This window comes from Sciurus vulgaris (assembly GCF_902686455.1).
Source record: "Sciurus vulgaris genome assembly, chromosome: 15".
NCBI lineage: Eukaryota > Metazoa > Chordata > Mammalia > Rodentia > Sciuridae > Sciurus > Sciurus vulgaris.
In genome coordinates, this window is record NC_136476.1 from 42159065 (window position 1) to 42184292 (window position 25228).

General features: G+C 36.9%; 1 protein-coding gene across 8 annotated transcripts in view; it reads right to left on the reverse strand.

The window, feature by feature from the left end:
- The window catches only part of ELAVL2 (ELAV like RNA binding protein 2), a 153019-nt gene that overhangs the window by 52442 nt on the left and 75349 nt on the right, over positions 1 to 25228 (reverse strand). For 3 of the 8 annotated variants that reach the window (XM_079112693.1, XM_079112694.1, XM_079112692.1), the window contains exons 2-3: positions 17114 to 17204; positions 14009 to 14249 (exon numbers count right to left, since the gene is read on the reverse strand). In XM_079112693.1, the coding sequence (XP_078968819.1) occupies positions 14009 to 14249; positions 17114 to 17185 (313 nt within the window). In that variant the 5' untranslated portion in view covers positions 17186 to 17204. Of the gene's footprint in view, positions 1 to 14008; positions 14253 to 17113; positions 17205 to 25228 lie in introns of all 8 variants that reach the window. The other 5 variants (XM_079112690.1, XM_079112691.1, XM_079112689.1 and 2 more) reach the window with 2 other exon arrangements.

A 25228-nucleotide genomic window follows, 5' to 3' on the forward strand; every position in this document is an offset into this window, starting at 1 on the left:
TCAATAGACATCCCATTCTACTCCTTGAAGCATATACAAATATCTTTATAAGCTACAAGGTAAGAACAGAAAACTGACCGATTTTTAAACATGTACATTTATGATTCTGCATCAATTACTTGTTAGAAATAAACATACAAAAATAAAGATAAATCTAGACTTAAAATCTCCTGAATAAGAACTGAGGACTGTTGAAAACAGGATAATGACGTAGATCCCTAAACCCAAGGGACACCGAAAAAATGTAATGTCTCGAAGCATACACATCCCCACGTGGTTGAGCACCAAAGGGCTTTAATTAAATGATGACTAAGTCGGCAGAAAGAATAAATAATGAAGGTCATTCACAGGCAGGTCTGTTTTTACACCAGACATGTGGCTTGCATCAGCTGCAGTAAGCAATGGACTCCACCAAACATTAATGACCTCTGAAGATTAAAAGCTGGAAGTGAAACACCCAGAAAGACTGCTGTGTCTGAGGAAGCCACCACTGCTGGTCCTCTCAACCCTCCTCAGGTTTTTCTTGTGACACTTAAGGAACAAGAAAGAAGCAAATGGAAGAGAGGTTGTAGGGGTTTCTTTAGAGGGAATATCAGTATCATCATTGTACTTTTCTTCTATTGTTGCATAATTATATCAGAATTTTGGATTCCTGATAATGTGAAGCAAATTTTAGTCAACTATATGAAAGACAATGACAAGTGACTTTATAAAACACACATGTATATATAACTCTTGAGACAAAATCCTCAACCATAGCTATGGTGAATGCAAAACAGGGGCCTCTAAGCAACTATAAAAGTTACTTTCTTACAGGTGAAAGTGGGATCAACAAAAAAAAAAAAATAATATGCTTTCCTTCTAGGTGTGTTTAGTAAGCTGACAAAGAAATACAAATCACACAAGAATTTTTTTCACTGGAGTCTAAATTGTAAGTAATACAAATTAGCTAACTAGCAAAATGGAATTCGTTGTAAGAGACACACAAGATTTTCAGGAGGAGGAGAGAGTACAAGTCAGGCTCCTTAGAGTTAAGCAGGAAGTAAAAACCACTACTTCCAAAGACAGATGAGGTCTCCATCACCCCGCACCCTTAAGAGCCCAGGTCCTGGCAGAAAATGCCTAACTGACTTTGAGTCCCCTGCTGGCTCCTAGACTGTACTACAGAAGGGACAGAAGGAACTGCCCATTGGCTTCTGGTATTATCTTCTCACCAGTTGTATACCTAGGAGAGAGAATTCACATATGCAAAGGGCCTAATAAAATCAAAGGATGACACAATATTCTGTGGAATCCATGAAAGGCCTTCAAGTCTTTCCATACAATCTGCAAAGGAAAATCTCTCTCATTTAAAGGATTACAGTGAATATTAGTGATCAAAGCATTAGCCAGTCTACACTGCTTCTATACCCTAGTTCCAACACAAGGCAAATACCAGGTGAGAACGGTCTGCACACCCCTCCACAAAATATCCAGTTCTCTCCACGCTACTCAGCAGGTACCACCACAGAAGTGACATTACCAGAACATTTCATGACTCAGACTCTCTTCAATAGCTACCATTTGAATCAGGAACACAACACTGGCTGATGTTCTCCAGGACACCCAAAAAACCTTAGACCCAGGCTGCCAAACAATAGTCATGCTGGAGTCATCTACCCCAATCTTCCCAACAAGAGCTTACAGTTTCAGAGGTAGTAGACCCCAGTAAGAAGCCTCTTGGAACTCACCCTGAATACAGGTACTAAGCAGGCCATGGAAGAAAAGTTTACATGAAATTGAATTAAGGCCTTAACCACAGGGCTAGGAATGTAGCTTAGTGGTACAGTATGTGCACCACAAGGAAGTTCCTGGGCTCAAACTCAGCACAAAAAGAAAGAAAAAGAAAAACAATTAAAAGACCTTAACTTAACCATGAGGAGCATTATCCTTTGTTATTAAATTCCTACAAACAGGGAAGTCTTTCTGTTAAGTCCCAATGCATGCAACTGCTTTTCAGTAGTCAATCGCCAACATTTGAAAATAAATATAGTCACTGAGAGTGGAATGATGCTCCTGCAGCCAACAGGCATTTGGCTGATGCCAACAGAGAGGGCAGGAGGCCAGGACAAAAGACGTAAGATTGAAAAGGAAGATCGCTCTGCTCAGTAACACAAATGGAAATGATGCAAAGGCAGAAACAGGCCACAGACCAACTAACTGCCTCTAAATTAAACATACATCAACACTGCCTCCCAAACTTGCTTCAGAAGATACTTAATTCTTTAATTACTAATTGCTCTTGAGGTCTGAAAAGGGGAATAGCTCAACCTGAGTGTTTGGTTGGTTAATATTTTGGTGGGAGATTTTTTTTTTTTTTTTTTTTTTGCTTTTTCCTTGATGAGGAAGGAGGATGAGGGAAGGGAGAGAAAAATGGAAGAACTGAACCACAGAAGGGAATGCCTATTTTTCCTTCTCTCCACCGACTGAGGAATGGCTTTCTGCCAAGATTTTCATCAGGTTCTCAGCAGAAGAATCATGTGAGTAAAGAGAAGGGAGTATGGGGATGTGGTTACTGTGTCCCATGTTCCCAGATTCCACACAAGGTTCATTCCTGGATGCTCTTACTTTATGGGGAAGAATGAAGCAGAAAAAGTGTAAAGAGGCTGCTGGGAAGCAAAACCACTTAGGTTCTTCTTTCTGAATTCCAATGTGCATGCCACTGACTCTTCCTCCAGAGTGGCCTGCCACAGATGTTGAGTGACAGAGACAGAAGGCAAATTTCACATGATTACGACAAGTCTACACCCAACTGAAGACTGCAAAGGGGAAAGATGGAGTCCCTGCAAGTAGTCAGCAACCTGAAACACTGAACAAATTCAGAATTTCTTCTGTTGAAAAAGTGGCAAGATATTAGTTTGAAGACAAAGAAGCTATTTATTTCAGGGGTGGGAGGTGGTTCCTTAAGCCAAATGGAGAGAAAGGGAAATAAAATACACAGAAGATCCTATAGCTCTAGGCAAAAAATTAACATCTCCTAAAACTATCACTATAATTTACCTTTAAATACTCTGGTATGACCAATAGTATAAGAATTCACTTACCTGAAGTACCTAGAATAGGCAAATTTATAGAAATAGAAAGCAAAAAGGCTACTGGGGAGGAAGTTGAGGAGGTGGGATGTTATTGTTTAGCAGGCACAGAGGTTTCTGTTTGGAATGATAAAAAGTTTCTGGGAAGACAACGGTGATGGTTGCATGACGCTATACATGCACTTTGTTCCACAGAATTATGTTTAAAATGCTTAAAATAACACATTTATGTAATGTCTTTTATTGCAATAAAAATTTTAAAATTTGTTATACATCAGCATGATGTTATGTGTACACAAGTAGTGTTAGCCTTAAACCTAGGGGTGTCCATTTAAAATTCTATTAATAACTCAGTCAAGGACTAATTATCATAAAACAAGTGCTAAAATCCAAAAGTATAAACCTATCTATTATCTACATCTAAAACAACAACCAATCCTCTGCTAATCTGCAAAATGATTGTCAAAATGAGTTTTGTTCTGAATTCAGTTCTTTGTTGATTAGCCCAATTGGTATTAGAACTGAGGTCTTACTAGTAAAATTGAAAGTACTCATGATATGTAGAGGGACTAAATTTGATACACCACCCACCTACCTGTAGATGGGGCACAAGAACCAAGGTGGCTTAATCCAAGATGGTCCCATCCTTGTGGATTGAATCTCAAAGTATTAAATGGAACCAGGTTCCAGCCTTTGTAAACAGAGATTTCTTTTGTGCACGATGCCAACAGAGTACAGAATTTCACCTTTGGGATACTGTCAATCTCAAGTGAAATTTTCATTTAAGGTTCTCAAAAAAAAAAAAAAAAAAAGGAAGAGAGAGCCAACTGGGATTTTATCAAGCTCACAGCTGATGGATTACTTTGAGGCTGCCTTGATAATGTTGGTCTGCATAAAGGAACTTGGCTTGAGACTTGCTTTCATCATAGCCTAAAGAACAGCTAGGCCAGCTCCTTTCTCTTTGTACACCTTGAGTTAACTTAGGTTCAATACATTATCTCAGACTTCAACAAGAGGGGAGAGACTAACGCTCTAGATTTGTGGACACCCTCCTCATATTGATGGCTGTGTACAAACATGTTATTTTCCATAAAACTCAGTGAACTAGAGTCTCAACTACAGAAAAGCTAAGCCCAGAAAAATTTCATATCTGATTTTAAAAAGTACAATAGGTTCAGTTTAGAATGGTCTACACTGGGGGTATAATACATTAAGCATTTTCACGTTTTGCCAAGGTACCCGATTTTCAGCACTTAAAAATCTGTTGATATAAGATGTACTAATAAATCAATATTGCCAATTCTGTATTTTAATCTTATTGTAACATGAAGGGACTTGCCCCTGAAATAAGGGCCTAGAAATAATAAGAAAATGAACACACCTAGTTAGTGTCTTGATATTTTAAGATGTTAGATCCCAAATCATTTTGCTTGAGAAGATAATTGCTGGCTCCACCCTACATGGCAAAATCACTTGGCAGTGTGTTTGAGGAGAGCTAACCTGATACTCAGGTTCACAGAAGAGGAGCCACAGAACTTCAGAGTAAGACTTGAGATATCATTTAGGAGAGTTACTTTATTTTTTTTTTTTTTTTTTTTTTTAGTCTTAGCATTGAGGCCATTTTTCTTTTACACACAAGAGAAGGCAACTGGCTTCACACATCATAATCAGTCTTTTAGTCTACATTTTAAAGTAGACTAAGAGCAAACTACAATTCATTTTGACAGTGTGAAAAAAGTTCTCACAGACTTATTCAAGGACCAGGAAGGAGTCAGAAGATATTACCGTGAAAGCCACTGTCTTAATGAACAGTGACTCAAGACTACATGGAAAGTACCAAAATGTGAGGAAATATATCGGTTACTCATGTGACCTTGAAACAAATGCAATAATTGGAGCTTACCTATTCACATCCATCTGTTCCTTCCTTAAACTTTAAGGTGAATCTGACTTTCTCAAGATCAAGTCCAAGGTCAAACAGATTATGAAGGATTGAGGGCATCACCTCATCTCCTCTACAAGGTAATAAACAATCAAGGTAATAAACAATCAAGTCCATCATCCCACACCAAGAAATGCAAATTTCAGATGAACTGGAGGAAGGGGGTAGATATAGGACTTGTAAGCCATATATACTCTTCCCTTTAAAATCAAAGCATTATGTAGAAAACAGTTCCAACAAAAAGTACAATGATGAGAAAAGAACTCATTAAAGCTAAAAATAAACTCTAATTCACAATATTCATAAGGATTTAACAAAAAAAGGAAAACAAGATGTAAAATTGCATCTGCTAAGTTAACCATGCCCTCATGGAAATTGCCCCTCCACCCCACACAAGATGAAATCTGTAAAATCTGTGATGACTGAATGAAGCAATGCTTTAAATGTTTTCAATGAACAGTTCAATGGAGAAGAAAACAAAGAGAAAGCAATAGCAATTTTTTTTTTCCCCCAAAGTCCTCTGATCTGCTAACACAGCAGGAATACTGGGCTTCTGAACTGGATACCCAAGAAAATAGTCCTGTTGGAACATCTTTTGATGATATAAGAATATTTACTAATAGCACTTGCAATTTATTTTGAAGGGATATTCATCTTAAGGAAGAAAATGTCAATAAAGGTACAACTAAGCCACAGTTTGTTTTTGTCTAACAAATACTTTATGGCTAAATTTAACAAACTGCTCAACTTCCAGGCCAGTTACCAGTCCATTGGGGAAGCTTGGCTGATAGTACCTTCATGTTTTAAGTCAAGCAAATTCATTCTGAGTAACATGCACATAATACCACACAGAACAGCAGCTCCACACTCCAGTGCTCTAGTTCTGAAAGGACAGTGGTGTATCATTAGTCATTTTTCTGGGCTCCCAAGTCTTGTCTTTTACTGCCTATTCCTGTTTTATCCCACCCTAGAAAACCAATTATACAGGCTAAGTCACCTAGACAGCCGAGGACAAAAAATAAGCTCTACATTCTCCCCCACATCATAAGAAACTATGAATGCAAGGATAGATCTAACTGAAGTTGTTTTTCCAAAAACTGATTTACCCAGAGAAAAGAAACATCTGGAACTGTCATGTGACTTTATAAAAATTAAATGGTAAGAACAGAACAGGACCAAGTATCCTGTGTCTCCTTACCCTGTGGAAGAAACGAAAGCTTAAGAGTCCAACAGCTCACAAGCCCGCAACACAACTAAGGGCCAGGCTGGATTTAAACACAATCATAACAATGTTCTTTTCAGGCTAAAATCTCTAAAATCCGTGCTCCTGAGACCAATTCTCCAGCAGTAGAGGAGGCAATGAACATTCCTTTTCAATGTTAACCCCAAACTTAACAGCAACCCTAGCATACACAGGGTTCAGGTAAACCTTATTACCAACTGCATCATGTCCATCTCACATGACAGAAAGGAACTCAAATATGCTTAAATAAAATACCACCATCTCGCATTTTTCTTTCACTGAAGGAAGCATAGAGTATGAAGTAGGAACCTTTATTCTAATTTAGAACAATGGAGAATGATCACCCCTCAATTAGCTAAAGATGAAGATATGTATGACCTAAGAGATTACTCAGGAGTTAGATTCCAAAAAGGTACTTTTAACTAAAGAACTGTTTCTTCACAATACTTGGAAGAGTTAACAATGCTAGTTTGCTGCTTACAGTCTTGCAAAAATATTTGATTACAGAGGCTGTCTCCAATAAAAGGGGCCTCCAATGGTGCCAAAAAGAAGGGGTGGGGGGGCGGGAGATAGGAGTAAAACATGCTAATTAAGCCACTGTATAGACCTGAAAAATCAAATGACACAAGTAAAATGTCAGAAAATATTTGTTAAAATTGACCTTTTTAGTTGGAAAGGTATGCTGAAGGTTTCCACAGCTCTCAAAATTCAGTAGCAGCAGTGTACTCAGCTGAAAGTCAATTAACCTAAAACAAGCTCTGAAGAAGTTGGCAAATTCTGAAGCACAGCTTTAGCTTCAATGATCAACTATTCTGTTCAGGAATATTCAAAGGAAATTTTCCAATATGTACTAAATACAAATGTTCCACTCTGTTCAGGATTTAGAAAGTTTAAAAGAACAAAGGCTAGTGCTAAGTTAAATGGAAGACAGGATAGTATAAAAGTAACTAAAACCATCGAAAGAAAAATGCGGTTGATTTTGTACTACATTATAAAAATAGGAGTGGGGGAGTGGAGGGCAACTTCATACTGAGGAAAAGCAATTTCAGCATTCTCTAGATTACAAAAGAATTCGCAAGTGCTGTATCAGAATTTTTTTTTATCTTCTCTCATTTCTGTTCATTTCTTTCTCTTCCACACTTACAACCATTATTATTACAGGTACTTCATAAATCAAGAATGCTTTCTGTTCTGCACCAATCTTCTACTATAGAAGATAAACAACACTACCCAAAAAAACAAAGATCTGGGATAAGCAAACATGTGCACTCACACTGTGCTAAATTACAAGAGTGCAAATTCTTGTACAAGAACTGTATTTTCATTTTGTATGAATTGGAATACATTAACAAAATTTGTGTTTTATAACAAACTTCCAAAGGAATAAAGTCAAACTAAAATAAAAAGATTATGTGCCTAAACTCCCAATAAGACAGTCTTTCTATATGTCCCAGCGATAAGTATCACAAAATCACAAAAAGAAATGCACAAAATCACAAATTCTAAACTTCATTTACCTCATAGGTTCAACCTCATATTCCCAGTAAATACTCCTTAAAGGCTGTTGGAAAACTGCATAGCTGGTTCCTGACAGTTGTAAATACTAAAATGTTACATTTTCTTTCATAGTAAATTAACTATATAAACACAAAGATGGACACAAAACTTCAGATTATTTGCTCATTAATGAGAATACTATTTTAAATTTTTCTGTATCCCCATAATAAACATTTTCTCCTCTCAGGAACTAGTCATTAAAAGTTTCACCACCATTGGATACCCAAGGAAGTAACTTTTCTGTTTAAGTCTGCTAGTTGGTAGTTAACTTATTTCATGGTAAAATCCAGAATATGTCATCTTAAAGATATTCCACTTTGGCTTAAGTATTATTTTAAGCTGAAGGCGAATGAGAATCAACAGATGCAAGTAGAATTCTCTGCCCTTCCCCTTTCTGCCCTAAAGCACAAATACTCACGTGAAGGTGCGCCCCCCCCCCCCACCATTCAGACCAGTAAGAGGGGAAATGACATCATTAAGATGAAGTGGACCTAGATAAGTCTGCATAAACAATCCTTGGCAAAGTAACTCTTCCTTCGATAGTTGTCCCCACATATTTTCTAGTCACTCACCCACAATTTATTATCCTTTAAAACCCAAACTTTTCCTTTGTTAAAAAGCTATAGAAGCCCCCAAGTCTCACTACTTTACATTTCACTTCTTTCTGTGAACTCTGAGCCTGTGAAATATTAATGAAGATCAAAGGTCTTTTCTCTAATTAATCCGTCTTTTGCTAGGTTTAGTATCTGAGGTCAGGCAAATAAATCCAACAGTAGAAGAAGTTTTTCCTATGATACTGGTAAAGAACTGTATTTGATTTCTTAAATTTTATAAATTCTAGTTTCACTATCCTATATCAAAATAATCAACAATAACATTGAATATTGTTCCATAAAAATACCAAGTACAACTGAAAAACAGTCTCAAAGAATAAATTCAGAAGACTTTTTCCAAAACTTCATTAACATCTCCTATACTGGTAACACTGAATTTTTAAATGACTGACCATGACCTTTGGAAAAGAAAAAGGTACAATGGGAGAATAATTAATAAAGATATATTGATAAAGTCTTTCTGGTACCTTTTATCTGTTAGAGATGTTTCAAACTTCCATCATGGGTTCCACGAACTCAATACAAATTTCATTTTACATCAATTTAGCCAATGAAATCTAAAAATAAATTCAAATGGACTGTATTCCAGTAAACACACTAGGAACCTCAAAAACATTTACCCCTGGCCAGACAAGTTATCTGTTTCCTATAAATCCAAGAACACACAAGTCTTTCTGCCATCTTTCTGATTTAATAGCATACACTGCAGAGTGAGGTGTTTATTAAGTTACCACCCACCCACTCACCTAACTACCCTGTTGTTTTCAACAACTTGTCTGTGAGACTCAGAAATCTTGATCTCTTCTTACTCTGGACCCCAGCAGATTCACTTAAGAATGTAACTGACACACAGACAATATATTCAAATTAATGGTCATTCAAACAGCCTGTATGTTCACTATGATTGACTCATCACAGCAAATTAATGCTATTAAATTTGAAGATATCTATTAGGCAAATAAAAATATCATTTATCTGTTTTAAATCCTGAGGCATTAAGACTATTTAAAATAAGAGGGGAGAATCCTATGCCATTAAAATATTTCAAAATCAGTATTCCATAGAGTAAACAAGGATCAAAACTAGTTTTAAAGTATCAGGAAACTAATAACCCTTATATAAAAAAAAAAAAAAAGATATCACGACACCAATAACAGTAGAAAGAGAGGCCCTGGTTAACATACAAGGCACCACATGCTCAGAGGTGGTTGACATCTGCAGTCTCCTTAGGTCACTATTGTTTATATTTGTTTGTCTGCTTTGGATTTTGTTTTTCCTTCTTTGTGAAAGCTTCTGGGTGGAAGCTAATGGGGTCAGCACACCTCAAACAATTCATGTTGTAAGAGTGAAGCATCAAACCAGGATAAAATAAGCAACGCTCATTATCTAAAGCCTCTATAATTGTCTAGGTCTTCTTTCAGAAGAAAGGAAAAGTAACCATTATAGAATAATCTATCCTGGAGTACCGAAATACTAACTACACAGATATACACACTCAGGGAAAGGCAGGTGGTCAGTAAGGACACAGCCTCAGGAATTCTAAACTCAGTATCTCTAGTCCTGATCCCCAGGAATGAGAACCAATGCTGAGGAGGGAACAACAGCGCTCGAAAGCTTGCCACAGAATCAGGCACGGCAGTGACAGAACCTCTCCTGCTTGCCCCAAGGTCAGAAGAGGTAAACCTGGAAATCCCTGGTTCTGTGTCCCTGTAAAATGTTTGAGAAAAGACATTACCTGGAACATTCTGAGACTCACAGACTCATTCAGTAGGTCTGGAAAGGACCAAGAACCTGCATTTCTGGAGATCGTCACTAGTGATTCCAATGCAGGTACCCTCATGACCACACTTCCAGAGACACCTCTGATTCCCAAAATGGCAGGACTTCAAATCACCTGGGTACTCTCCGACATCGAAGTCCAAAGGCATCCTGAATCTGTACTTTTCTTTCTTTAACTCCCTTAGGTAAGGATGTGCTGATGGATCTGGGAACCAGTAGGCTAAAACATGTAAGTTCACAACCACAGATAAGGTTTTAGAGAAACAGGACTGTTCTTGCTCATTCTGTGTATCCTTTAGTCCTTGATCTCACTAATTTTCCATCCTCCTTTCAAAAAAGAACCAAAAACAAACAAAAACCACCTTGTTAGGCCTGTAAAAAAAAAAGCTGTATGTATCACCAAAAATTCAAGGTTTTGTCCCATGCTTAACTTTAAAAGGAGTTCTTGCCTCCAACAATAGAAGGAAGAGAGAATAGAGTCATAATACAGAATTCTGAACACCACGCTATGCTATGTAATCGCTGTGTAGCCTTGGACCAGTCATTTCACAAACCTGGGTCTCTCATCAGTTGTTTGCTAGAAGGAGGGGAAGGAGTTGGCTAAGGTTACCTACAGGGCTTTTTGGCTCTACCCTCTACTACTCATTCCTTGCAACAGAAAGTTCATTTTGCTTCCCTAGAATACAAAACCAGCAGGTGTCAATGACTTCAAAGTGACTTAAAACTCAAAAGGATGAACCAACATCAGCTAAGTTGTGCAAGAAACAGTGGCTTCTCATGATGAATGCCTATAGATAGGAAACAGGCTGAGGCATAAAGCTGGGCACCAGCCCAAAAAGAGGGCCAGACAAACAGTACAATAAACAGAATATAGGCTAAAAAGATGATTTTTTTTTTGTTTCTGTAGACATTTCTTAATGTATCACCCCAATCCTCATTCTATCAAAATAGTGACATTAATTTGCAAACTTGGACACTGTCTAAAAATTATATGCTCTCTGATTAAACTTAGGAAGAGGCACCCACATTCCTAATGAGATATTTTTGTACCTGGGATATAGTTTTCTAAATCATTATTAAAAAAGGTTTAAGAAAAGTGAAAGGAGGGATTTCAAATCTAAAGAATCTAAAGAGTGATTCAAGTTTTCATATAACCCAGATAATTACTGCTCAAGTTACTACAAAATCAGAATACAAAAGTCTGATCCAACTGCTCCCTAGGAGTTGAATTATTAGAGAGGGACCCAAGAATTCTGACCTGTGTACTGAGACACTATACAATATGGCCAATGCTAAACTCAACAGGGGAGGGTCCACATTCCCACAAATTTCCTTCAAAATCTTGTTAAGTTCGTTAATAGTACTTCTTAGAAATATGCCAAACTTCCCAACATACAACCATTCAGAATTCAGTTTTTGATATCTACCAACTAACAGACTATTTTGTTCAATACAAACATTTATTTAAAAGCTCAGAATTTAAAAAAAAAAAATTCTAAGGCAATTTTTGCTTGAAGCTAAATGAGTCAGATCCTTCTGAAAGTCACTTTCACCCATACTACAAAAAAAGACATCAGGGAGCTAAATCAAACCAGGGTTAAAGTAGAGGTGTGCAGTACTCAGATTTAGCTTCTCAGTGTTCCAACTTACTTCATTATCATTTCATTCATTTTATGAATATGCTAGTATTTTATTGATGTGATCAGCTTAGGGAAAAATTTCAGATTAAACTGATAACAACTTAAACAGCTTCAAAGCCTTTATAGCAACATGTTCAGTGGAAATCTAGTATCAAGGGGATATTCCCCCCCCCCCCCCAAATAAATTCTGTGATAAAATAAGGCTGGGCAACTAAACTGAATGGATTTTCTTTACTGTACTTTATAGTGTCTTTATAGTTCTTAATATGCCAATTATCTGCAGCATGGATAGAGAACTACCCAATTTCTCAGATTTGTCTGTTTATGGGATACTTAGTTTGAGGAATAATTATGATTATCTCATGAAGCTTAAAAAACTATGATACTCGCTGTGGAATTTCTTGGATACTCTACTTGCTTATCAGATGTTTTAAAAGAAACCATACCACAGTGGAAATCTCCACTGCCTTCATGTCTCACTGAAAAGACAATGAGGATAAGGGGTACAGCAAATGGACAACAAATATTAATAAGAGTCCTTCAACATCTATGATCTCAGATGACTTTTTTTGGGGGGTGGTACTTGGTATTGAATCAAGGAGTACTTAATGTGAGCTACATCTCTCGCCCTTTAAATTTTTTTTTTTTTTTTTTTGAGACACTTTTGCCAAGTTGCTGAGGCTAGACTTGAACTTGAGATTCTCCTGTCTCAGCCTCCTGAGTCACTGGGATGACAGGAGTACACTACCAGAGATGGCCTTCATGTATTTCTATTAACATTGTTCACAGTGGTAATCTTGCCCAAAGAGGCAAGGGTGTGAACAGGCAGAAGTAAAAATTATTTATTATGTCACATAACAGCACTAGTAAAATGTTTATGGAAGAAAAATTCAAGTCTGATCAGAGATAAGATTTGAAAATCTGTGAGATGTTTCCCATAGAAATTGCTTAACAGAAAAGACATAAGACAATATTTTCATTTACCATTCCCAGTCTCATAACAAAGAAATGTGATTTTATGCATTATTTAAGCACTTTTTTTTTAATGGTAGAAATGGCTATTAAACAATCAAACCATAAACCACATCGTCTTTATACCATTTAACACATTTTGTCATGTATGTCAAAGAAGTTAGCAAATATACATGAAAATAATTGTTTTGCTAAAAAAAATTAAAATCAAAAGGAAAATCCAGTATTGGGACAGAGACATATAAAGAAGAGCCTTTCGTTCTCCACCTTTTCAAAACCTGTATCTTTATAAATTTCACATATGCTGCTCAGTCTCATTTTGAAAGAGAAATTGAAAAATCTCATTCATCTGATTATCAGTAGTCAACAACCTAAGAACCTTCCTCATAATATCAAAGTGAACACTAAAGCAATATAATTAGTTAAAATACAATTATTTGGTATGGAGTGACAGCAATTAGTTTTTTTTGTTTGTTTGTCTGTTTGTTTGTTTTTTCCTACTCCAGTGAATAAATTCCCTCTGTGAACTTTAATCATTGGCTCAAGGACACAGGAGAGTGAGGCTGACAATGTCCTGGTGCTGACTCTAGAAACTCAACATGAAGAGAATGAGCACTGAGGCCTTGATGACAGAACAGTGAAAGTATCTCAGGAGAAGTCCAAACTGAACTGAGAAACGACCTAGTAGGATCCCTCTTCTGCCTTCTACCTCACTTTACCAAGGGAACTGTGAGGCTAAGAGTCAACTTGTCTAAGGTCCCAGGACTAGTTCAAACTTCAAACTCCTGGTCCCATTCTTAACACTACACTTAGTATCCTTCACTCATTTTTCAATTTATTTATTCTGATATTTTTTACTTATAAGGTATGCAAAGCAATTGGATATACATTAGAAATCAAATTTAACAACTAACATGAACTATCCAGGAGGTCTGGGTATGCTTCATACAGTTTCCTATTGGAAAGCACCTAGAAGTATCTATGTGTGTGTACACTGCCCTCCAAATTTCATGCTTTGAAAGGAAATTTAAAACTCTTAAGTTTCACTGTGTTGCTGATACAATCAGTAACAGACAGTCTAGATGTGTAAAATAGCAGTGCTGAATGATTTACAAGTAGCACACTTATTATGTTCTCCTATCTTGAAACACAACCCTTTCAATGTGAATTGTCTATATAAAATTGCATACCTGTTATTTTGTCTCTTACAAGCTTACAGGACTCTATTTCACCAATGCTCCCAAAAAGACTCTTTAGCTCCTCCTGTGTCATGTTCTGAGGAAGGTAGTTGACTATTAGGTTGGTCTTGCTGTCCTCTGTGTTCCCAGAGTCAACTGGTGATGAGCAGTTGTTGTTTATGGTAGTTGGACCATTGGCTGTGTTATTGCAAGTTGGCCCATTAGACAGTTGTGTTTCCATGGCAGCAATTACCTGCTAAAAACAGAGAAAACAAGAAATGTCAGAATTCATATTTCACAACCTATCAGATTCCATCCAAGAGTTTAAACACTTGTCACTAAACACAAGTCATTCAGCTGAAATTACAACAAAGCTTCAACAAAAAGTGCAACAGCTATGCTAATTTTTACTTTGTATTAAGCTATTCAATTTAATATTGCAATTAGATTTTCACATACATATTCCATACATGCACATAAGCACAATTTAAGTCTTGTGAATTTTCTAGAATCACATCCTGGCTTACTCACATACCCTCACTCACCTGCAAATGTCCAGAGGAGAAAATTAAGTACCAAAGGGCACAGAATTGAGCCCTGGCTAAAAAAAAAAAACAAAAAAAAACAAAAAAAAAAAAACAAAAAAAAAAAATCATACTAGAAAATAAAAATGCTTAACATGCTACCAAAACAAACCAAAAACTGACCCCCTAACTCTGAAGAGGATTTTCAGTTCGTCTAAGAGGTTCAATATTCTAAAACTGACAGACATCCATTAACTTAAAATCAAGGAGCAAGAGTACTATAAAAAATATAAATTTGTCAACATGTACTGTTTTGGTTACATATTGAAAATGTTTTTCATTTTTGATTGACAATATCTTATACCTCACCATTGTAGGAAATAAGAAAAATGTTATATGTTAGGGAGTGAAAAGGATTTACAGGGTAACTGGAAAGTGAAGCTGTATTTTGTCTACTTTGTAGAATGTAATAGGCCATTCTTGTCAATCTTGGCAGTTAAAGATCACCAACAAGGGAACTGAACTATAGCATCAAAATAAAAATCCCCAAACAATTCAGTATGATATTTTTGCCTTGACTGATTCTGAGGGGGAAAAAAAACAAAAAAATCATATCCAGTCCACCAAAACAACACTGTAAATAAATCAACTTCTGCAAACAGACCAGCCCAAGGAATTTTCATTTGAGCACATAAGCCTGTTGAAAATGCAAGCAATAAGGTATCTAATCTATAAACTCCAAATACCAGGTAAGTAGCAGAATTGGGGAAAATGGCCTCAAACTGTTAAAGCTACTCTATAAAAATTACTTGTTAAGCAATTGTAGATTTAGTTCCCTAAAAACCAATCCTATTATTCTTTGAACAAGTATCACAAACCATAGCCCCAAGTTTTCCAAAAGCATTTTCCAACAGATATCTAACTTTGGACAGCAAAGACTGTGGGGGAACCCAAAAATCAAAGCATCACTGAAAGGATTATCCTTCACATTTCATTCAATTCACCGCTCAGTTCCACAAAGAACTACTGCTCAACTTGACAACTCTAAACTGATGGGATGCTAGTTTAAGGGAAGTTTTAACATAGAAAAGGCAAAGAATCTAAGGTAAAGAAAAAAAAAGCAAAGGAGAGGGAAAGAGGGCTACATTATGAACAAAGAAAAAACTGTCTTTTAAAAAGTAAATTGCCTAAGAAAAATAAAAGGGCATATTTTAATGCAGCTAAGAAATCTCTACTGTCAAGAGATGTTTATAAAAGAAGGCAGCAAGGACAGATCAAGACTGGTCAACTGACCAGATTGAGACTGGTCAGAATGGACAAGAATCAGTGCTGTCAGGTTTTTTTTTTTTTTTTTTTTTTTTTTTTTAAAAAAGAAAGAAAGGAAAAAAAAGAACAAATCCAAAATGGCTAGGCAATATCAGACAACTTGTAACCTTTCCATGATTTAATTTCCTTTTCAAAGAAATGGGTATTTGTTCTTCAAGTTGTAAACTACCTAAGGTGAATATTCTCAGAGAATAACTTAAGAGGTCAAGGAAAATAGAGAAACCTTTGGAAATCCATAAGAAAAAAAAATCAAATAATTCAAGATTTGGGTTTTATTGTAATTAAGTCTATCTGAAAGTGAGCAGGAAGGTTTCAGATTTCCTAACAAAGTATAACTGTTTGAGTTTGTTGAATGTTAGATGTGGACTGCTCTTTACATAGCAAAATTCTTGACAGGGTTTACCTGTGCTGAGCAGTTATGAAAATAATGAGCTCCAAGATGAAAGTGGCCATGGCCAATTAAAACAAACCACTATTCAAAAGTTCCAAATGTGAGATTCGGACTCATTGGGATGGCATTTGAAATAAAGTGTTCACTGACTGAAATTAGCAGGATTTAGCAAGGACAACAAACACTCCTCACTTAATTGCACATTTATTTCCATGTTCAGGTGGCAAGAATGAGCTCCTAAGCCAACATTCAAGTGAACAGCTGCAGTAGGCTGTGTGCACTGAAAATTACAGCATCTCTCAGCTATAGGACCATCTGCTCAGAATAAAATGATACTAATGTGCTATATTTTACAAATAATGCATATTCCATTGATAGGCTCAACACAACTGTTCATAGAATGCAAAGTCTTTCAACAGTTACTGGGCAAATAATTTCCAGCCAGATTTACAATTTCAACTTTTTTTTTTTTTTTTGGGGGGGGAGCATCAGGAATTTTAAGTAACTTAGAAATATAGTAACCAAAAAAATACATAGTAAACAGAATGTAAAGAATTACGGTAACTTAGTATTCAGACCATACCAAAACTTTTTTTTGTTGTTGTTGTATTTTTAAACGTGTTGTCACTCTTTTGAGTCTGTGCTAAATCCTAATTTAGATTATAAAAAGTTAAGTACAAGAGTATGGTTCTGATCTACATATACCACTAGTTAAAAATGCAATGTGCTTTAAGTCCTAATGATGGCCATACCACATAGGTTAAATATAACAATTAGTATGCCAAATGAAAGGTTCAAGTGTTTGGTATGGCCTCAGCACTCCTGCAACATGCTAAAAAAAAGTAGCCTACAGAATTTAAGAAAAATCCCACAGACCCCAGTCCAAGGCTCTGCTGCCCACGAACCACTTCTAAGCAGAGAAGCCACATCACACAGTCTGACTGCCATGTTAGTTTGGAGTTGCCGTCTGCAATATGGACACAAAAAGTACCGTATGTTAGATGAGCAAGATAATGCAACAAATCAGTTCGTACAAAATTTACAGTGATTGTATTGATATTCCCAGCACGTCCATGCAGTGTGGCTTAATTGAATTTGAGGCAATTCCAATCTAATCTTTCTAAATACATTCTAACATGTAGTTTTCTTGCACAAATGTAAGCATTTTTAATTAAAAGTCTGATTTTAAAACAATATTAACTAGTTATCTTGGCATCTATCCTGAGAACTATCTTAAACCGTCCCTCAAAAACTAAAAAAATAAAGCAAAAAACTGCATGCTGTCCTTTCTCTTAAGGATGTGGGAGAAGGGAGGAAATGTGAATGAAATTTTAGAGTGAGAAAAAGCGATCATGCAATTCGTAAGTGATTGCTTTACATAAAAGTATGCTTTCTCCAAAATATCAAAAGGGCATTAAGAGAAGCTATATTTGCCTACACTGTTACATTATACTACAAATGATCCTTAATCCTGGGACTTAAAATTAAAAGTGAATGGAAACCCTGTGAGGTTATTCTGCCATTATAGTCAAACTACTCTCTAACAGTTTCACTGAGAGTTGTTCACATATACTAAGAGGCAGTAAACCAGCATCATTCAATTGAAATAATTGGACCAATAAATAGGATTGTTTGGAATAATGTTTGTATAGGATGTCAGCGCTGTCCCTGAACAAAATCAAATGAACATTTTTTAATATGTAAATTGTAAACCCAGCACGATTTGAAATTAGTGCTGCTATGAGGCCTCCCATATAGTTAATGGGCCATTTACCACTTATTACAACTTGCCCAAATACTAAACAGAGCCATGATATTGTCAAAAACCAAAGTTTACTTTTTAGCCATACACGCAAATACTTTAGATGGTCAACATAATAATCAAAAAATTTAAGTCTATGAAAATAGACAATGAACAACAAAGGAGGACCAAAAATGTTCCCTATGTTATTATAACTTAAAATTTTCATTAGAATCAAAGATGGCTGTTAAATGATTGATTCATGATGCTAGGGAAGACAGTAATAACAGGCAACAATGAATTCCATTTTCTGGCATCTACCAAAAGTGTTTAACATACTTTTTACAGGATGCCATGAAAATGTTTTACTCTTCTTCCCTTCTCCCACTGCAGCCAGAAAATTCAGCCTGACTCTGTGTTCTTTATTTTTCACAAAAACTAATTATAGTCAAACTGAACCTGTGAAAAATAAAGTGCTTTATATCCATGAAATACTCCTACAAGAACCCAAGTGTGGTTAGACCACAGGAGGAGGACAGAAGAACCACACCCAACAGGTTAAACCAAGTCTAAATTTATGTCTAGAATACCCTTGGGAATAAATATCTAAACATCCTTCACTACATAACACCAGATTCAAATTTAATGGCCTCAGTCCCTTCTGTTCCATAGGAGGTGGACGATAATGAGCTCATCTATTGACACCCCTCTTTCTGAAAGCCCCAGGGATGTGAACAATCGCTTTACTGAACCAACTAGCTAGGAAGGCTGGGTATGGAAAATGATTCTACTGCACTTTTACATTTCAAACACCCCAGACAGTCTCTCCGCTTGAGGCAGACACATACCTTTATGGGAAGTTATAAATAAGTTGCTCACATGGCCCTTACCTTTATGCTGGCCAACAATTCAGTTACTAAAAATGTAAAGCTACTTCCCCTTCACTTAAGGACAGGCGATTCTGCTCTACTCAATCTACCAGAGACAACTGGGCTGTGCACTATTTATAGATTCCATTGGCTCTTAAACTCTTTGGAAGGAAAAAAGGCCATATTCCAGTGAAACACAGCCATTAGTTTTAGGGCTTAAAAAATAATGTTTCAATATATATTTGCCTCTTAATTTAGACATCATTTGTGCCAATTCAGACTGGTTTCTCTCCTGTCATTCTCCATATAGTAATTTATGAACAGGTACTTTAGCACAGATCAATCTAGAATATTTTATTCCTTTAATGGGCTCCAAGAGATAATGATGAGATATTAGTTTGGTGGGAGAGTGGATTTTAACTTGCAGGGAAGAGAGAAGGGCAGTTTCTATTTCCTCACAGTCACAAAGTTTACTTCCAAAAGACCATAAGGGCTTTTTAGATTGATTTATTTTTCTTTTTTTTTTTTTTTTAATTTAAATGACCCACTATGTACTTCAGTATCTAGTTTCTTGCAGTCGTGGAATTGTGGAACTAATGCTATTACTTTAGTTCTCACATCTGGCAATTTGAGAAGTTAAAGTGGTCAAAGAGTTCCTGATCACATAAAAGATGTTCTTGAGAATTCTCTATTTTCCAATCATTACTAGTTTAAAAGAAAAAAAAAATCTGAAAACTAAGACAACCAGCTTCTTCACTATTTTCAAACCTTCTGCAGACAACCACCAAGTAGGACAGACTGCTACCCAAAAACATCTTAAATATAGTCTCAGAATTCTCATTAACTTCACTTGGTATAGTGTCTGAGAAAGAACAAGTTTCAACAACACCTCATATGATGACCAGAGCTCTGTGATTAAAGCCTCATCAGGGCTGCAGAGATGGCCACTACACAGCACCTGCTAAAGCTACCCAGTTGGTCCCTACTCCATTGCTATGGTTACCTTCCTGATGGAGCTCTCACCCTTCTCTAGACAACCAAATTACAACCTCCAGAAAGGTCCCTCCTCATCCCAATACAAACTCACCCTATTCATAAAAGGATTTCCCTGAACTATCAAGGGCTCCCTACTGCCTACCAGTTACCTGTAAGCTACTCAGTGGAAGTGGTATAAACACTGGCAAGCCTCTTCAACTAATTCACCAGCCTGCTTATTCAGACACCTAAAAATCATGAGCTCTTCCTTGATCCTCCAATAGTCCAGTGCTTCACTCTCTGCTTTGCTCATGCTGTTCCGCTTGCCTGCAAGACCCACATCCAAATCCACCCCATCTCCATGTCAGGGGTTTGAGCAAGCTAAGGATAAGAACAGTTTCTTCAAAAAAACTTAAGAACAAAAGGAGAAACCCTATCCTAAATTCATGCAAATCTGGTAGCTTGGTTTTCTAACCTACTTCAAGTATTTCATACCAGGGGTAATAATAAAAGCATACTTTCAATTTTTGGCACATCCCACCAAGCCACCCTCAGTCATTAAAATCCAAATTTCTATTACATGGTACAACAAAGGAAACCATTGAACTTTCAAGTAATCAGTGGTATGATTTTATTTCAAGAACCTATTACACCAACTTGCCAACTCAAAAACATGGAAGCCAGGAAAAATCCAAAAACATGACATAAAAATGTTTCCAGCCTCTGCCTGGCAAGGTAGAAATGTGTCATATGAGATTTGGACATGATTTTAGGAAAATGACAGAAGAAAAGGTAAATTCAGAAGGGAGAAAAAAAAAGGGGGGGGGTTTGACACAGGCATTTAGAAACCAATATGTTCAAGTCATAATTCTCACATAGTTTCAATTTTATATTGACAAGAAAAGTTTAGGTAAACATAAATGAAAGGAAAACAATCTCTGAAAAGAATCATGGCTAGAGGCAAGAACAAGCATCTCCCAGAGTAGAAAAGATACTGTGTGGCTAATGATCTTGGTCTCAGCACTTATTCGTAGCCAGAAGGTTCTCCATACCTCAGGTATCACAGCACCAGGTAGGGCAGTCCAGTGCCTTCCCTCTGATCACATCGAGTCTCCTTCTCTAAAGGCCAAGTTACAAGGTGAACTGAAGACATTTGTCTCTCAAATTTAGGAACTAAGGGCACAGTGTTAGGAATGATAGTAGAATGAATTAAACATTATTACCCTACGTGCACATGATTACACAACCAGTGTGATTCTACATCGTGTACAACCAAAGAAATGAGAAGTTATACTCCATTTGTGTACTATGTGTCAAAATACATTCTACTGTCGTGTATAACTAAGGAGAAGAGAAGAGAAGAGAAGAGAAGAGAAGAGAAGAGAAGAGAAGAGAAGAGAAGAGAAGAGAAGAGAAGAGAAGAGAAGAGAAGAGAAGAGAAGAGAACTAAGTCTAGCAAAAGCAAAAAGCCGAAGCAAGAAAACCCAAAGCCTTGGCTAAGAAGCATCTTTCTTGAGGGAACTTGAGGCAGGAAAGTAATGCACACGAAATAACCAGAGAAATCATGACAGAAGCTCAAAGGTGAGCCCAGAGGTTGGATAAACAGCCACTGGGGTCCTCAGTCTAGGGGACACCATTCTTAACACTATATTTTCCATTCAAGTCACTAAAACAGCATGTTCAAGATACATTTCTGGCTTTACTGAATTAAGAAATAGAACAGTTAGCCAAGCACTGAAATCACAGGGCTAATATGTTAGTTACAAGACATAGTTTGTTTTCTTTAAACCTTTTCACTTTATGGTTTCTAAAATAATTTGTGACTTTAAGCTTCAAGGCATTTCCTCAATCCTAGAATCCTAGTCAACTCTCTACCCCATCCACACCTTTTTTTTTTTTTTTTTTTAAAAGTACCAACGATTGAATCCAGGAGCACTTAACCAATGAGCCATGGTTACATCCCCAGCCCTTTTTATTTTTTATTTTTTTATTTTGAGAGAAGGTCTAAGTTACTTAGGGTCTCGCTAAGTACGCTGACTCTGAACTTGTGATCCTTCTGTCTCAGCCTGGCGAGTCTCTGAGATTACAGGTGTGTGCCACTGCATCTGCTCCACTCACACCATTTTAACTATCTCACCAGCTCCATGGATTCCACAACCTCTAACTCAGATTTTTGGCCCTAAGACTAACATGGGTTCAAGAGCTGCCAGAAACAGCACAAGCAACAGCTGCAGGAGTCACAAGGAGAGCGTTCTTTAGCAGCCAACACTAACTCTTGGCCCTTTATTGTTCCCATAAACAAAGTAGAGTCTCCCCAACACCAGTCTTTCTAAAGCTTGAGCTTAGGGTCCCAAGTACTTCCCTACACTCAAGATCTGCTAACAGGCACCCATGTTGGTCAATGGGAAGTAAAGATCAGCTTAAGCTTCACGCCCTGCTTATCCATTTGACAAATACACACATACAACTCCCATGGACTAAGTTCAGTGTGAGGTGCTTAAGTTACAGCAATGAAGAAGCACCCTGGTGTGTATATCTGCTATGAAAATATAGAGTAAGGGGGCCTGAGAATGTGTAGACAGGGCATGGGTAGCTTCAGGTTCTAAGCAGGTCTCTTTGAGAAGAAAAGGTTGGAGCCAAGGTTTGAAAGAGATGTAAGTTGGTTGCTGTGGTAGGCAGAATACTGTCCCCCTTCCTGCCTCCCATGTCCACATCCTATTCCCCAAAGTCTGTGAATATGCTATGATACATGGCAGGGGGAATTAAGGTTGCAGATGGAATTAGGCTGCTAAATCAGCTGATCTTGAAAAGGGAGATTATCCTGGATTATTCAGGCAGGTCTGATGTGACTGCAAGGGTCCTTGTAAGCGAAAGGAGAAGGCAGGAAGGTCTCATCAGGGTGATGCAATATGGGAAGAATTGAACAGGTCCTCCTTGGTTGTGTAAGGGACCACCAGTCAAGGAGTATGGGCAACCTCTGCCAGCTGGAAAAGGCAAGGAAGCATTGTCCTCCAAACCTCAAGAAAAACGCAGCCCTGCCAGCACATTCATCTTAGCCCACAAAGACCCACTTTGGATGGATTTATGCCTTTCAGGATTAAAAAATAAAAAATTTGTATACTGGTAAGTTTATAGTACTTTGTTACAGGTATAATAGGAAACAAAAACAGTTCCCATGGGACTATCAGAAGAGGATCATTCTAGGTAGAGACCAGCAATGGCAAAGCTGTCCTGTGTAGAAGAATAGCAAGGGAAAGTAGGGGGAGATGCACCGAAGAGGTAATGAGGCCAGACCACATAGGGTCTGGAAGGCCACCATAAGAAAGGAAACCATAGGAAGGTTTTGAGCAAAAGAGTAGCATGTGGCTTCTGTGAAAATAAACTGTGTGTGGGTGTGCAGGGAGCACTCAGCAAGTTTGGAAGCAGACTAGCTGAGGACCAACTGAAGTAATCCAGGGGTAGGAAGAGAGATTCTGGCCAGGGTGATGTCAGAAGAGAAGTTGTCAGATTCTGGATATACTTATATCAGTAAACTCTTTATATCCATTATCAAGAAACTAGTTTAGACTCCAACTACTCATACATTCATACAAACCACCATATGTTTTATTGTGGGTTAGGGACGAAGAACACAAGAATAAGCAAAGAACTTCTATAGAGACCTGTGTCTAAAAAGGCAAGGGACAGCAATCTTTAAGAAACGCAACATACAAAAATCTGAGTTTATAAATATTGAGTTATTCACTGTATGTATAATTATTCACAAGAATTTAGCAACCAATTCATTTACTACCAAATATAAAATCAAAAATCAATAAACAATATGACCACTAAACAACTGTCAGATATTCAAGAGACCCCCTTTAAGCATTCAAAATTAAAAATCCAAAAGTATTTCAAAGCTTCCTCCCCTCCTACTAAAGTTTAAAAACAAAGTATACAAAACATAATGAGAATAAATTACAATTTTTGAAATGGAAATAAACTTTTAAATCTGTATTTTTCAGTCAGGTCATTTATAATGGATAAGTCATGGGTAAACTCAATCTTGGTTATAGGCTGGAACATGCTAAACCGTTACCTTCTGGTGAAGAATCAATCCAACCTCATTCTTTCATTCCAACCTCAGTGGGCCTAATTAATTTCCATGCCATTATTTGGCTATAGAACCTAAAAAGAATATGAGTACAATAAGAATAAAATCAACTACTCACACAGCTTTTGTAGCAGTTTTTGTTTAGAACAGGCAGATAGATTTGAACTGCTAAGTTAAGACAGTTAACATAGTAATCAACATAGAAATTGGATTAACTTCACATTCTTCTATGAAAGTCACAGCTATGGGGAACAGCCTCAGGGTAGTACCAGTTGTGAAAGGCTGATTGGAAATCCTCAAATTAATCCCAGTAGTTGAGAATTTTCATTAGGGAGATTAAAACACAGCTCTTCTGTAGGATAGAGATACTAAAATACTGTCATATTTAAGATCCAGCAAAGGAAGAATGCCTACTCTTAAAGGAAATATGAAAGACAAGGAAGGCTTATGGACACATTTTTTTAACTCACGGAGGTTATAAAGGGCCACAATCCTCCATCTGGCCACTGAGGCTAACATTTTACTCTTTGCTGTCATTTAGCAAGACTTACAAAGGAAACCAAATGCTGCAGTTAAAGTGTTCAACTCCAAGAAGCTCATACCAAAATAAAGGCATCTCAAATCAACAAAACAAGGTACACATATTTCCTTAGTAATGCTGGAAGGCTACAAATTATTTCTGTAGGACTTTGGGGAAACTGAAAATTAAGATATGCTATCCCAGGGCATATAAGACCTTCTAATCATTAAGGCACTGTAGAAAGCAGAGAAATGTACTCTCCCCCTGTCCATTGGAATTCTTGATCAGTACTCACCACCAGCTTTTCTCCCTCTCTGAAATGTGAATCACCTTGCTTATTGGTATTTGCCTATGAAACACATTCCTCTTTTCAGCTGATGTGTTAGTCATGAGATTCCCAAATATGTACACTTTTGATTTAGACATGACTATGAATTACTTGGTAAGGAAATTTGGGGCATCTTAAAACACAAGATTCTTACCAAGATTTTGGTCCAACTCTTCTTCAAAAGGCAACTTTCCTTAAAACCTAGGAACCAGCTAGGAAAAAATGTCTAGGTACATCTGACTTTTTATGGTAATTAAGCTCCTGGTTATTCACTACATTTCAAGAAAAAAAGAGGCAAGAATTGCATTCAACTACAGTGTTATTTTTAATCCTAGTGATTCCAAAAAGGTGGCTGATAGTATCACAAGGAAATTTCTAGTTAATATGTTGTCTAAGAATGAATATAAGATTTAATGCTTTAAAAAAAAAAAAAAAAAAAAAAAGAAGCTAATGCTATACACT